Source organism: Uranotaenia lowii, chromosome 2, assembly GCF_029784155.1.
Source record: "Uranotaenia lowii strain MFRU-FL chromosome 2, ASM2978415v1, whole genome shotgun sequence".
NCBI classification, from domain to species: Eukaryota; Metazoa; Arthropoda; class Insecta; order Diptera; family Culicidae; genus Uranotaenia; species Uranotaenia lowii.
In genome coordinates, this window is record NC_073692.1 from 328,885,772 (window position 1) to 328,900,668 (window position 14,897).

A 14,897-nucleotide genomic window follows, 5' to 3' on the forward strand; every position below is an offset into this window, starting at 1 on the left:
ATTTTGCAAATGTTGATGTTTGGTTAGTGCGGATGATGAGAAAATAATATTATGGCAGTGATTGCATTATGCAATGCATCCATCCAGCCATCCATCGTTGTGTTCCGGACTGGGAGATCGGAGTTCCGGGATGGGCAAAAGGGAACCATCCATCCCGGAAGAGGACTCCGATGATGTTGTACTTGACATGTGACAGAAATTTTCGTGAGCACTGCTGAACTGGACTACATGTTGTTGGAATATACATACTATGTAGATTTTAAACAGAGAAAAAAAGTGATACATGTTTTTGTAAGAACGTAGCATAAAATTGCTGCCGTATGGAAAGTGTGTTTTCAATTCGTTTGCATTTTGTTTTGAGCTATGGAAAAATTTAACGCACACCATGGTGCATAACATGAAAATGCGGTAAAGGTCGGAATAAAAATATTTGCTTGTTGCTTCAGTTGTCACAGCTGGCTGATGAAGTTGGGTGGCAATGGTAACTTTAGAGAGAATTCTATTTTTAAAACTTTTACGAAACAAAGGTATTATATTCTCAAAAATAATTTTAAAACCGCAAAGTTAAGAATTGAAATGAAACTTTTCAGTATAAAGTTGACTCGCATGAATGCATTGAAAAGCCATTTTATGACATTAAAAAGTTGAAGAGGTTGTACGTTTATGAACTTTTTTTTAAATCAGCCTCAACACTTCGACATGTAAACCAAATGAGCGGCAGAGTATACCTTCTAGGCGTTGATCGTGCTTGTTTTTTATTGTTTCGATTATAGTCGTTTCACTAAAGTCTGTTTCACATAGAATCTGGTCGGATAAAATAGATCATTTCTAGAGTTTGTCTTGATTAGGTCGTATGAACCACCTTGCGTGTTTCGAGAAAATGGCTGTTGAAATTTTGAAACACGTTTTTAATTCTAGTATTTCAAATAACTCTAAGATTTGTCTGGAAATTTGGTATGCGATGTAGAAATCTATGAAGAAGTTGCTAGTGTATTCGTTGTGACCATTAGTTTAGTTATATCCGTGAAGATGTTCTTGCGACGTTTTGCATTAGCTACTTGGCGCATACGTCGTTATGTAAAAAACATTTTAACTTGATTAGATTTTTCTCAATTTTTGTTATTTCCATCGAAATTAGTGGAAAACTTAAATTTAACTTAAAAGAAAGCAGAAATATTACCTGGAAGTACAAAGATGACGACCGGAGCTGGTACCCAAGTGATTATCGGAATCGGTGCTACTTAAGACTGTCCATCGGCAATGTTCGAGTCGACAAAACATTGCTGGCTGCTTGCTGATGTAACTCCGATGATCGTTCAAGGGGAGTTATCCAAATAGCTAGTTATTTTGGCTGCCTTTGTAAAAAAAAATATAAATCCCATATTTTTTCCCAGAATAAATCAACATTCAATAAACTTACCTTAACATACTGAAGCCCTTTATTGTACCAAGATAGCTAGAACATTATTGATTAAGATCTCTGACTGAATTTTCCAACTTTCATACACTTTCCGAAGCACCTTCTGGAAAAACGCAAAAGGTCGCTAAAACCACTACGCCGAACTGTTGTTGTTGTTGTTGGGTTTTAGGTTTTTTGGCCTGAGGAACGGAGCCTCATATCGCCATCTCTCTTATTTTTGTCGTTTGACGGCTGTTTGTAACGTTGAATTTACGATTCATCGTCACTCACTTAACTTGTTTACTTTTATTAGTTTACTTTTGATTAAATAATTTTATTTCAATTTCGTTTTGCATTTGGTTGAGTTGTATAAATCGGATGGGAATTATTTTGAGACTGATATGGGACTTGGTCAATGGGACCCAATATTTCGCTTAACTCGTCCATAACCTCTATCATTACTAGGTGCCTGTCATCTTCGTCTGGAGACTGAGCATATCGTGAAAGCATAGCGTATGACTTCTTCATAGCAGACTTATAACTCTCTCTCTGGTTTGCCAATATTTGCATTTGGTCATCCCACCGTTTTCGAAGTTCCAAGTATTGTTGTACGGGCATCATTTGTTGATTTTCCGTATCATCATTTGGATCTGAAGATGTATGTGTTTTTCGTTTTTTTGGTTGTACCGAACTGCAACTATCGTCATCAGCGTTGTTTACGCTTTGTTTCGTTTTCTGAATGTGTTGAATGTTTACCCTAGTTTGCCCACTATTTCCACCACTTGCGCTAGTAGAAGCAACTGGTTTTCTAGGTTGATTTTGTGGTTTTGTTGGAGGCTTAACGCTTTTCGCAGTCACTGTCGCAAAACTTTCGTAAATGCTCGGAAATTCTCTCATGTTGGAGAGAATATCGAATCCATTACGAGTTTCCACCCTGAACTCTTCTTTAGCTTCTTGGAAGGTTAAATTTTGGCAAGCCATCAATTTCTTAATGGCTGCCTGCTTAGCTCTTTCCGGACATTTGGGGTCTGACGCTTTGTGGCTTTCCTTGCAGTGCACACATTTCGTCAGGTTGACGCAATTTTTGATATCGTGATTTTCATCTTCCGCGTTTCCACAGTTATCACATCGTTTCCTACCTTTGCAGTTATCGGCTTTATGACCATACCTTAAACAGGCGTTGCACATGACCGCTCTGTTTACATATGCCTCCACTCTCATATTAACCGCATATATTCTTACTGAATCCGGAAGCTTATTGGAACGGAATACAACACATACCTTTTTTAATGGAACCTTATTGTCCTTACTGACGAATCGATGCATCCGGAAAATCTCCAAGATCTCCTTGTTTGAATCGATTTCACTTTGTAGCTCCTTGACGTCGATGTCTTCAGGGATGCCACTTATAACGCCCTTTACAGACACGAAACCTTTCGGAATATAAGCTGCATATTTCCTCAAAGACAAATTTTTACAACTCACGAGCCTGTTTGCTGCAGCAAAATCTTGAAAATAAACCAATACTTTCGAGCGTCCTATTTTTCGGATGTCCATTATAGATTTCGTGAAACCGTTTTGCTTTAGAACTATTCCGACAGAGATCTTATTGATTCCAATTGGTTTGTCCTTTTCTTCTTCTTTTTCAATAATAACTTTATACGGGCCAGTGTCACTGTTAGCGTACAAGTATTTTTCGAAAACTCTTTTCCCGCCATCTTTTTTCGCAGGATCTAACGTTTTTTCACAACCTTCTAAAATGCCGTCCATAGGTGCCCCCGGTGGGGCACCGGTTGTGACACTCATTTCGAGTACCCAATAATCAAAAAGGTAATAAAACTTTTATCACAAAGTAACTTTTGAAGCACTTATTTCAAAACTGTATCTTGTTCAGTAAAAAGTCACGTCTATGCTCGGCAGCTCAAACAGTAATTCCATGCTTCACACACGTTTTTCGTTTTGCTTCTTTATTCCTCATTTTATTCACGCTTTGAAATTTGTGCGTTATAAATAAACATTATAACCCCCACACAAACATTTCACTATACACGCTCCCGATCCTGATTTTGGTGTCTAGTAATTATCAATCATATTATTTTGTTTAAATCAGCTAACAATAACATCAATGATTTTATTATGTCAGAATCGGAGGCACAATGCGGTATAAATACTTAAAAATGCTAAAGTAAATCTATTCGACGTGGTTTTTTGACCACAAAAATATATCGTGAAAATGGAGTATTGTTCAGTCCTTTTTCAGTAAGAAAAAGTCTCCTTAAAATGGATACTGCTGTCAATGAATAGTATCGTAGACGTGTAAGTGCATAAGTTTGCAGCTTCCGGTCAAACATACACAAGAAGCTACTAGACATTCGGTTCCTCACATTCAAAACACTATAGTTTCCATATTTGGACATTTCATAGGATTGTTTCAAGTAGAAGTGCTTCAACAGTATATTCAACACAGCAAAATGACTGCAGAATCCTCAACAGCACTTAAAATAGAAGACAACAATATTACCCGAAACAGAATGCGTATTTTTTATGTAAATCTACATCTTTACAGGAATAAAAACTCTTAACATTGTTAAAATAGAAATTTTATGAATATTACATGACATGGATCCCCTCTGTGTGATGAAAATATAAAATGGAATCCAAATACAATTGCCATGTAAATATTGGATAATAAGAATCGATTTCAGACCAAACAGCTGATATTTCCTTTAAAAAGTTTTTAAACAATACAAAACTGTTTACTATTTATATCGCTGCCTAAACATAACTTCAATGTTGAGTTAAATTTTGTTTCGTGTAATAATCGGGTTTTAAGATTTTGTTTTAATTGTTCATCCTCGATTTATCCAAGCAATCCAAAATTGCGAAATGTATCGATAAGATCGTGGCAAACTTCATAAACAAACAAAATCGTCGCCCGGGACGATGCATATTAGACCCGTGCTGGATGAGGAAAAAAATGTCACCCTTATTTACGTACCTACTGGCCTTTCATCGAACACGATCCTCACGGCAGCCTCAGAAGGCGGATAACTGTGCCATGTGGAAATTATTGTTCAAAGGAAAAGTAAATCGTGTTCTGTGTCATGTAATATTAGGGGTTTTCAACTTCAGTGCTATTAAGGATTCAGATTTTTTTATGTACTCAAACCGTTTGCGCGATCATTCAAACAGTGCCATACACGATGTAAATCGTATTAACAGCGACAGAATTTATTCGATTTTTACCACATTTGCAAAAACGAATGTTGAAAAGTTGTTTTTTTGAATTCCCTAAAAAATTAAACTTTCTTTTTAATACAGATAAGAAAATGCGTGAATACACGATGTAGATCGTATTAACAGCGACAGAATTTATTCGATTTTTACCACATTTGCAAAAACGAATGTTGAAAAGTTGTTTTTTTGAATTCCCTAAAAAATAAACTTTCTTTTTAATACAGATAAGAAAATGCGTTAAAATTTATATTTTGTAGTTAGATTTTAATGTTTTACCTTCCTCAAGTTTCCAAGTTTAGCGTGTAAAATCAAATTGGAAAATCAAGATCATAACAAAACGGATAAAATTTTCTCTCTTTCAACTGATTCCCTCTCTCCAATGAGAGGGAACTAGTGGCGGCTCCAAGCGGTCGTTATGTGCAGGCGCTTGCCGACACAGGCCATTGCAATGGTTTTCAAATCTCTTCACTCACCGCCGCCTTAGGGGTATTTTTGAACGAATTTTGTGTTGGGGCCATGAACAAACCTACACGAGCACTGGGCTCACTGACGGCAGCTGACAGCTCTCGTCAGTGGAGACAGCATGAGTGAGAGAAAGAGATGTTAATGTTTATGTTTTGTTTTATATCCACTTTAGTTACCGCCGCGACACACTAATGTTCACGTTTTTACAAGTTCCTAAAAAGTATGTTTTTAATAATAATGGTTTAAGTTGAACCCCGTGTTTTTATGTTCCGCTATACTAATATCACGGTCACCTCCGCTCGGAACGTAAAAGTGGCGACGAGATAATCGGTTGTGCGCGAAGTGAAAAAAAAAATTCCCGGCCCTAGCAGAAAAAGGCGAAGGATGGAGGACGAACACATGGGATCACCATCCGGAGGGAGAAATCCGTCGATTCCCGCAAATGCCAATGGCCAAATCGGCAATAATTTTAATTATGCACCCAGGCAGCATCCCGTGCAACAGCAGCAGCACGGAAATCCAATCATTCGTCCACCTTTGCTTCCATCAATCGTCCCGGGAACACAACCTCACTTCCAACAGCAGCAGCAGCAGCAACAACAACAACAACCATTCCCGCAGTACCAGACGGATCCGATGCTTTTGCAGATTCTGCAACAGATGCAACAGTTCATCATGCATCAGCAGGAAGTATCGCAACGTCACTCCAACCTGTCCCAGGATTACAGACCTCCGTTGGCACCAAACCCGGAACAAATTTTGGAGTCGTTGAGTACCAACATCAACGAATTTCGTTACGATCCGGAAAGTGGGATCACTTTTGGTGCTTGGTACTCTCGTTACGACGGTTTGTTTACCGAAGATGCAGCTCGCCTGAATGACGAAGCTAAAGTGCGGTTGTTATTGCGGAAACTCGGTCCGGCTGAGCACGAAAGATATTTGAGTTTTATTTTGCCAGCCTTACCGAGAGAAATCAAGTTTAGTGATACTGTGGGGAAGTTGAAAAGTTTGTTCGGAACGGTGGAATCGTTAATCTGCCGCCGTTACCGGTGTTTACAAGTTTCAAAGCAGCCCTCTGAAGATTATAGGGCCTATGCTTGTCGCGTGAACCGTCTTTGCATTGAATTCGAGCTGGGAAAACTGAGCGAAGACGAGTTCAAGTGTTTGATATTTGTGTGTGGATTGAAGTCGGATAGTGATGGGGAAATCCGCACCCGTCTTTTGAGCCGAATCGGGGACAACAGTCTCGTGAAGTTGGAGCAGATTTCCGATGAGTGCCAAAAACTGATGACGATCAAACACGACACTGCGATGATCGCCACCCAATCAGTGTCGACAAAAGTGGTGAATCGCAAACAAACTTCCAACAAGTGGCCGGAAAGGCAGAAGAAAAACAACCCAGAAGGGGAAATGAGCAAAAATTATAATAGACATCAAAATAAAAACAATAAAAGTGGGCCATTCTCTCCTTGCTGGTGTTGTGGTGCCATGCACTATGCAAGGGATTGCACATACCGCAACCATCGGTGCAAAGCATGCGGTGGTTACGGACACAAGGACGGCTACTGTGCAAGTGCTAAAAAGACAAACAGTGATAAAAGGAAGCTGCCATCGGCGGCCACAAAATCAGTGCAAGTGAAAAGTGTCAAACAGCAACGGAAATACGTCACAGTGCAGATTTTGGGAACACCAGTGAAACTGCAGTTGGATACGGCATCGGATATCAGCGTGATTTCGGAGAAAACTTGGGCAAAAATCGGGAAGCCGACGACTTCACCGGCGTTAGTGAGAGCATCCACAGCATCAGGACAGCCTCTCAAACTCCAAGCTGAATGCACTTGCGATATTGAAGTCAACGGGGTGCGTCGCAGTGCCAAGTTCTTCATCGTCAAGCAGCCATTGCATCTTCTGGGAATTGATCTCATCAATCTGTTCGACCTGTGGTCAATTCCCATGAACCAGTTTTGCAATCAACTGACATCGTCCCGTGATCTTGGGAATGCCATCAAGGCCGCATTTCCGGAAGTTTTCTCGGACGTTCCTGGGCTGTGTACAAAGGCGAAGATTAAGCTCACTCTCAGGGATGGCCAGTCAGCTGTATTCCGTCCGAAACGCCCTGTAGCTTACGCCATGTACAGTACAGTGGACAAGGAGCTCGATCGACTGGAACACGCCAACATCATCACGCCAGTCGAGTATTCAGCATGGGCCGCACCGATCGTGGTGGTCCGTAAAGCAAGCGGTGCCATCAGAATCTGTGGAGATTACTCTACGGGTTTGAACAACGCGCTTGAAGCAAATCAGTACCCCTTGCCACTTCCCTAGGACATATTTGCCAAGCTTTCAAACTGCACCATCTTCAGCAAGCTGGATTTATCCGACGCATTCCTGCAAGTCGAGGTAGATGAGTCTCCCCGAGAGTTATTAACCATCAACACTCATCGGGGGCTATATCGCTACAATCGACTATCACCGCGAGTGAAAGCAGCACCTGGAGCATTCCAGCAACTGGTCGACACCATGCTGGCCGACCTCAGAAACACCTTGGGGTATTTGGACGACGTTTTGATCGGCGGAGCGGATGAGGAGGAGCATAACCGCAATTTGAAGGCAGCTCTTCAACGCTTTCAAGAGTACGGTTTCACCATCAAGGCTGAAAAGTGTTCCTTCGGTTCGCAGCAGATAAAGTATCTGGGGCACCTTATCGACAAACATGGTTTGCGCCCGGATCCGGCAAAAATCGACGTCATCCGCAACCTTCCGCCGCCGACAGATGTGACGGGTGTTCGATCCTTCCTAGGAGCCATCAATTATTATGGCCGTTTTGTTCCTGCGATGCGAACACTGCGTTATCCACTGGATGAGCTGCTCAAAGGCAATAAACAGTTCAACTGGTCAGCCGATTGCCAAAAAGCGTTCGATCAGTTCAAAACTATTCTGGCCTCCGATCTTCTGTTGACACACTACAGTCCAGAATTGCCGTTCGTCGTTTCAGCAGACGCTTCATCGGTAGGTGTCGGCGCTACAATCAGCCATAAGTTTCCGGACGGTTCAGTGAAGGTCATCCAGCATGCATCCAGGGCTCTCACTGCAGCCGAACAAGCATACGGGCAAGCTGACCGTGAAGGTTTGGCGCTTGTTTTCGCCTGCACCAAGTTTCACAAAATGTTGTACGGTAGAAGTTTCACCCTTCAAACAGACCATGCTCCTCTGTTACGCATCTTCGGATCCAAGAAAGGCATACCCACCTACACTGCCAACCGCTTGCAACGATGGGCGTTGCAACTACTGCTGTACAACTTCCACATCGAATACATCAGCACAGACAAGTTTGGAAACGCCGATGTATTATCCCGATTGATCAACAACCACATCAAGCCCGACGAAGATTATATTATTGCCAGTGTCAACTTAAAAGAAGATTTGGGATCCGTAGTAGCCAATTCCGCTAGACAAATCCCTCTGAATTTCAAGGCGATTCAGGATGCTACTCAGTCAGATCCGGTCCTTGGTGAAGTCTTCCGTTTTACCCTGAATGGCTGGCCTAAGTCCCGAAAATTGATTCCCGATCACGAGGTCCAACGCTTCTTCGACCGCCAAGACTCTTTGTCTATCGTCCAAGGATGCGTGATGTTTGCCGAGCGTATTGCTATACCGTCGAAATTCCGGAGCCAATGTCTTCAACAGATGCACAAAGGTCATCCCGGAATACAGCGCATGAAGTCTATCGCACGAAGTTTCGTGTACTGGCCATCTTTGGATGCAGATATTGTCAAGTTTTTGAGCTCTTGTAAACCTTGCGCCATGGTTGCCAAAAGCCCTCCGTTATCATCGCCTCAGCCGTGGCCCAAGCCGGAGAAACCGTGGCAGCGTTTACACGTAGATTATGCGGGGCCCATAGAAGGAGACTATTTCTTGTTGCTGGTCGATTCTTTTTCTAAATGGGTGGAGATAGTCAAGACCAATTGCACCACATCAGCAGCTACCATCGGTATCTTACGGGGCATATTTGCACGCTTTGGAATGCCGATAACTTTGGTCAGCGATAATGGCTCGCAATTCACCAGTGCCGAGTTTGCAACCTTTTGTGTCGAAAACGCCATTCATCACGTTACAACAGCCCCCTATCACCCACAATCAAACGGGCAAGTCGAGCGTTTTGTCGACACTTTCAAACGCTCCTTGCGAAAAATCCGAGAAGGGAAGGCGACGATTCAAGAAGCTCTGGATACATTTTTGCTAACCTACAGAACAACTCCTAATCCTGTTACTGGCCAATCACCTGCGGATTTAATATTTGGGCGACCAATCCGTACTTGTTTGGAGTTACTTCGACCACCACCGACACCCAACGTTCCGGAGAGGCAACTCGAAGGTAAAGTGCGCTGCTTCAAGCAACATGATTCAGTTTATGCTCAACTTCATTCCAAAAACACCTGGAGATGGGCAGCCGGTATCGTGCTTGAACGTGTTGGTCGAGTCATGTACAACGTTTGGATCGAAGACTCCCGAATGTGTCGAATTCATGTGAACCAGATGAGAAGCCGATCATCCAGCGACACGCTCACTCCAGATGTACCAGTCGATTCCAATGACCAAATGCTACCGTTGGACATACTTTTGAGGGAGCACAACTTGCAACTACCTTCTGCTCCATCAAAAACAAATGTATCGTCCCAAAGACATAGTTCGCCGAACGTTTCGAATCCTGGTGCACCTTCTCATCATTCTACGCCTGTACAAGCTTTGCATCCTGAAAATAAGGCATCATCGCCGAGTAATGATGCTTCTTCGTTGTCAGCATCAGTGCCATCGTCGTCGTCTCCGTCCTCTACTACCACTACGAGGAACTCGTCCGGTTTCCGGACGGCAATAGAAACATTACCAGCTGTGCAGCAACCACGCCGGTCTTCGCGAGTTCGAAGAGCGCCGCAGTGGTTCGATCCGTACCAGATATATTAAGAGGGGAGATGTTGGGGCCATGAACAAACCTACACGAGCACTGGGCTCACTGACGGCAGCTGACAGCTCTCGTCAGTGGAGACAGCATGAGTGAGAGAAAGAGATGTTCATGTTTATGTTTTGTTTTATATCCACTTTAGTTACCGTCGCGACACACTAATGTTCACGTTTTTACAAGTTCCTAAAAAGTATGTTTTTAATAATAATGGTTTAAGTTAAACCCCGTGTTTTTATGTTCCGCTATACTAATATCACGGTCACCTCCGCTCGGAACGTAAAATTTTGTATACAAATACAACAAAAAATGATAGTTTCAAGCTCTTTCACCCTGTATCACAGTGATTTCGTGGCCCTTTTGGGGAAACTTGCTCCGGTTGGCGGGGGCGATCAAATTACTTCGAGCGATCTACTTACTTCATTATCAATGCCGTTTCCGGGTTTAACGAAACCAATTCGTTCTCGCATTCTCCTCCCAATCATCAAGAAGAACAGGACATCAAGAGTAGCAAACGTCAAGATTTGGCTTTTTAGGCACTTATTTGAATTTGTGCTTTATTAGTATTGGTGTACCAACACACAAACAATCCGAATTTTTTTTTAGAAGAAATGTCCGTTAAAAAAGCCATTTTCGAGAAGCGAGATCCGTTCGTGAATTTCAATTTGCACCACTATAGTGTGGGTGCAATTGGTCGACTTTAGATACTATGTATCCCTACGCCATAAAGTCCACCTGGGGCCTCTGGCCATAATTCCCCTCCAGACCTGCAACGAAGGCTATACCCTTGATGGAAGACCATACTCGTGCAAAGCGCTCAACGGCAACACTCGTGTGTACGTACTACTCCAGCATTTATACCCTGCATCTTGTTACGATTCAAGACTAAGGACCTCTCCTCTGACGACTCGAGGTCGAGCCTTTACTCGTAACTCGAGTAACGCTTGGTATCTATGATTGTCGTGCGGCTCCGCCTCTGTTCGAGACCACGGCTAGAGACCAATGACCTCTCCTCTAACGAATCTTAGCTCCGCTTGGTTTGGCTCGAGGCCCTCACCTCTTTGTCCGTCCGTGTGCCAAATCGAGAGCAGCTTATCCTGAACACACGCCTGTCACAGCACACGTCCGGGGTATTACGAAACTACTCGGATGATTCCTGGCGAGGACGTCATCCTACACTGACTCGAGTGACATACCCGCCGACGACGTAAAGTCTCTCTACTCGAGTATTCCGCGCCGTAAATACTCTTCCCCTTACAAGTTCGACTGCGAAGAAGGTATAGTCTTATCCCCGCAGCTTCCGTCGAAGGAGCGCGTTCTATTCAGATACTTCGTGGTAGTGGAGGTAAACTACACAACGTTCGCGACCTACCTAACAGCTCGGCTTACGCAGAAGATAGAATCCTATCTTTGTATACTTTACTGCTAAGATCAGACGCGCACAACTCAGATGCTTCCCGATGAAGGAGTCACCGTACACCGATCGCGGACTGGTGCTGGTTCCAACTCCTCTGCAGGGCAGTCATTATCCGGGTTAACCCATCGATAACCACGCTACAAGTATTGGTATCATCACACATTCTCCGCACGATGTTGTCTGTTGACGTTTCTGGTCCGCAAGAGGCAAGCATGTTAGTGCGTACCCCTTCAAACCTCGGACAGTTGAACACTACGTGCTCTGGTCTCTCAACTGTATCACCGCAGGTTGGGTAGAATGGCGAAGCCACGTGTCCAAACCGATAGTGGTACTGCTTGAGGCATCCGTGACCAGTCAAGAACTGTGTCAGAAAACCACCTCTCCATGTCTCCGATCCATCCAAAGTTCGAGGTTAGGGATCAAGCGATGGATCCACCAGCCGCGCTTCAAGCTGTCCCACTCGTGCTGCCAGCTGGACATCGTGGCCTTTCTGGCATGTTTCCGCATGCCAGATCAGCACCATCTCAGTCTTGTGGTGAGCAATACGCAAGCACTTGGAGCGCATCCAACTTTTCATCTTCTCAATCTCTAATGTGGTGAATAGCTGGACCTCTCCGGTTGATGGACTCAATGCCAGGAGAATCACGTCGTTGGCAAATTCCACAAATCTCACTCCCGTGGGGAGACGCAGTCTCAGCAATTCATCGTAAACAATGTTCCACAATACCGGGCCAAGTATCGATTCTTGTGGAACCCCTGTCGAGATAAGCCTGACCTCACCTTCAGATCAAGTTCAGATCTCTCCTTTTAATGAGGTCCAGCCTTCTGTCAGTGCTGACTCGTTACACCGTCTATGAGGAACAAGCCCTAAGACGGTTTGACAAGTGTTCAGAACAAATTTTTTGCTGGGGTTTTTTGAGATATTCCGCCGTGTCCTTGAAGGCTTCGTTCGTGGTTGCTGAGGTGCTCTTCATCGTATGGATTATTTTATCGGAGTGTCCGCAGCAACCGGAAGAGTCAGAGCGCTAAGTTGGTCAAGCGGATCTGGTTTTGGCATACAGCCGTACTGGGTTTGATTCCCGGTTTCGGCAATAAAACTTTTGAGTTCAATCAAATCCTATATGTGGCAGACAGGTACAATGTGTTTCCCTCTGTAACTGACTATATAGTAAGAATGTTCAATGAGCCAGGTATATACACGTATGCCGGAATACCTGTTGTAAACTAGCCCCCCTGATTGACTCGTTCTTCCAAAATAAACGTACATCAATACTCGCAATACATTCACTTCATTACAGTTCATACGAAGCCATAGGGTTCGGGTTTAGTGTACGCTGCATGACGAACTAAATTATCTGAATAATGCATGCAATCACCTACTCCGACAGAAACTGCACCAAATACAGCCTTCTGAAAGCTTTTAAAAATTATATAGCTTAAGGCACCAACTAAAGCGGATCAGTAAGGACAAATAAACAATGTACTGTGTCAGAATTCATGGGTCTTGCCTATACAGAGTTACAATAAAAATCTGGTACTTTTTGGAATGTTTCAAAAACGTACCACTATTAAAAAAAAAACAAATCCTACCAACAAAATACAATCATATTTTTGTCAAGCATTGCGCCGCCAATGTAGTTACATAACTAGAACCGGTATGAAATTGTTTATCTTTTGCATATTCACCCAAAGTTCAATTTCATGAAATTGAATACCTACTAGAAATATCCATCATCTTTACAATTTTGATTCAAAAAAAACTTTCGTTGTCGAGCTAAAGTATGTATTCAACAACGTAAGGCAAGTAGTCATTTTTCTTTTGACTTCTTTCTGAACAATCGATACCGGCAATTTCCTCATCAATTTTACAGTTGTAATTGTCCAAAGCCAAAAAGGTGCACCCGGGTTTTCAATCATGGCCAAGTGTTAACTTATTTATGGTGACCATCATTTGAACGTAGTACCTACTGATGCCAAACACCAGCCCCAACTGGTCTATCCAGAATGAGAAAATGGGAGAGATCGGATCGGAGGGGTTGATATTTAGACATCCATCATGCTCTCCTTCCGGTAACCGGAGATATTACAAGTTACATAGATTTTCACCAGCAGGATGCACCATGTTGCAGTTTGCATCGGACCTTCGTCTCGTTCGGCAAAAAGTACAGGTTGTTGTGAATGGAGAGAGAGGTGGCATTAATTTTAAATGCAGTCTTCCGATGACGTTGCAAAAGTCTACCACCGGATGCTGCGATAGGAAGGGGGTGCTAGACCGTTCTGTCCCGGTGACGAGTTGGGGTAGATTTTTTGAACTTCTAAATCACAGGCAGCATTCATTACTGATTCTGCATGCACATTTGTTGCCCGGCTCGTGACTGGCACCAGAAAAGGGTGCGTAAGATGGATGATGTGTTTATGGGCTGTTGAATGTCGAACATTTGGCGCCAGGACCTGCCGGACGAATCCAGTCCAGTCAGACAGGAACAGTAGGTAGCTCCTGGTGTTTTGCATGTTGGCTTCAAACTACCAGCAATGACCATGTTTTATGATTATGCTCCACCGAGCCAAGGAAGGACTACAACCATCGCCATTGGTTTGGTATGAATGAAGTTGTGGCGGTCGGTGGATGCATCTAGATGTAGTTTGTAGACACCCGGAGTTGCAAACCAAACGAAACGCAGCGGAACATTATTTCTAATGTGGTTTTCCGAGAGAAGGTCCTCAAGCCGTGCACTTGGAGTCGTAGTCATCAGATCCTGGTATGGTGTACCACCATCAGCATCATCATCGCCGGCCATGGTAGGTTTCGGCTCGGTCGGTTGCCTTGCAATGGATTCTGTGAAAAGCCAGATAGTTGGTGTGGTTGAATTTCTACCACTTTCCCCAGAAACCACAGATTGTTGTTACCAACAAAGTTTTGTAACTATTTTTTCCGACAGTGTTGTCAGGATTATCGAAAGTGCAGGTACCTCTTATAAAGAAAATGAAGTACAAATTTGTATCGCTAAGACATTTTAAACTCCAAGGTATCTGAAAACTCTAAAATATATCTCGTTAGTGCCCTGGTTCAACGCAGTTTTTGGTTTAAACGGCAACACTTTTAATATTACGTTTCTCTGAGTCCAATAGTTCATCAAAGAAGATGGTGGGATTCTAGCCCATTCATTTGTTTATTTCCTTTAAGGGAAAGGATTGTTATTTTATACCATGCTCATTAATGGTCCAACCATGACTTAGTACCACGAAAACAGTAAAGGTACTACTGTCCAATCATCATATGTTGATGCTATGGCTGCTGCTGAGTGCCTGAGTAAATCCTACCCTCCATAGCCGCTCTCATCTTAGGGCGGCGCTTCGGTCAAATTGGATCCATGCATCCCATCAGAGAGGTGAATTATATGATGTTCCTGTTCTGGACCTAG

General features: G+C 43.1%; 1 protein-coding gene across 1 annotated transcript; it reads left to right on the plus strand.

Moving 5' to 3' along the window:
• The first annotated feature begins 5,485 nt into the window (after window positions 1–5,485).
• LOC129742957 (uncharacterized protein K02A2.6-like) lies at window positions 5,486–10,063 on the plus strand. The gene is made up of 2 exons (XM_055734901.1): window positions 5,486–7,404; window positions 7,465–10,063. Exons 1-2 carry the CDS (start codon window positions 5,486–5,488, stop codon window positions 10,061–10,063), a joined length of 4,518 nt encoding a protein of 1,505 aa, XP_055590876.1.
• The last annotated feature ends 4,834 nt before the right edge of the window (window positions 10,064–14,897 follow it).

Bases quoted from the DNA above. Each gene is read 5' to 3' on its own strand.
- LOC129742957 (XM_055734901.1), top strand. From the start codon at position 5,486: ATGGAGGACGAACACATGGGATCACCATCCGGAGGGAGAAATCCGTCG. The intron at 7,405-7,464 runs GTACCCCTTGCC...CACCATCTTCAG, and splicing joins AACGCGCTTGAAGCAAATCA to CAAGCTGGATTTATCCGACG.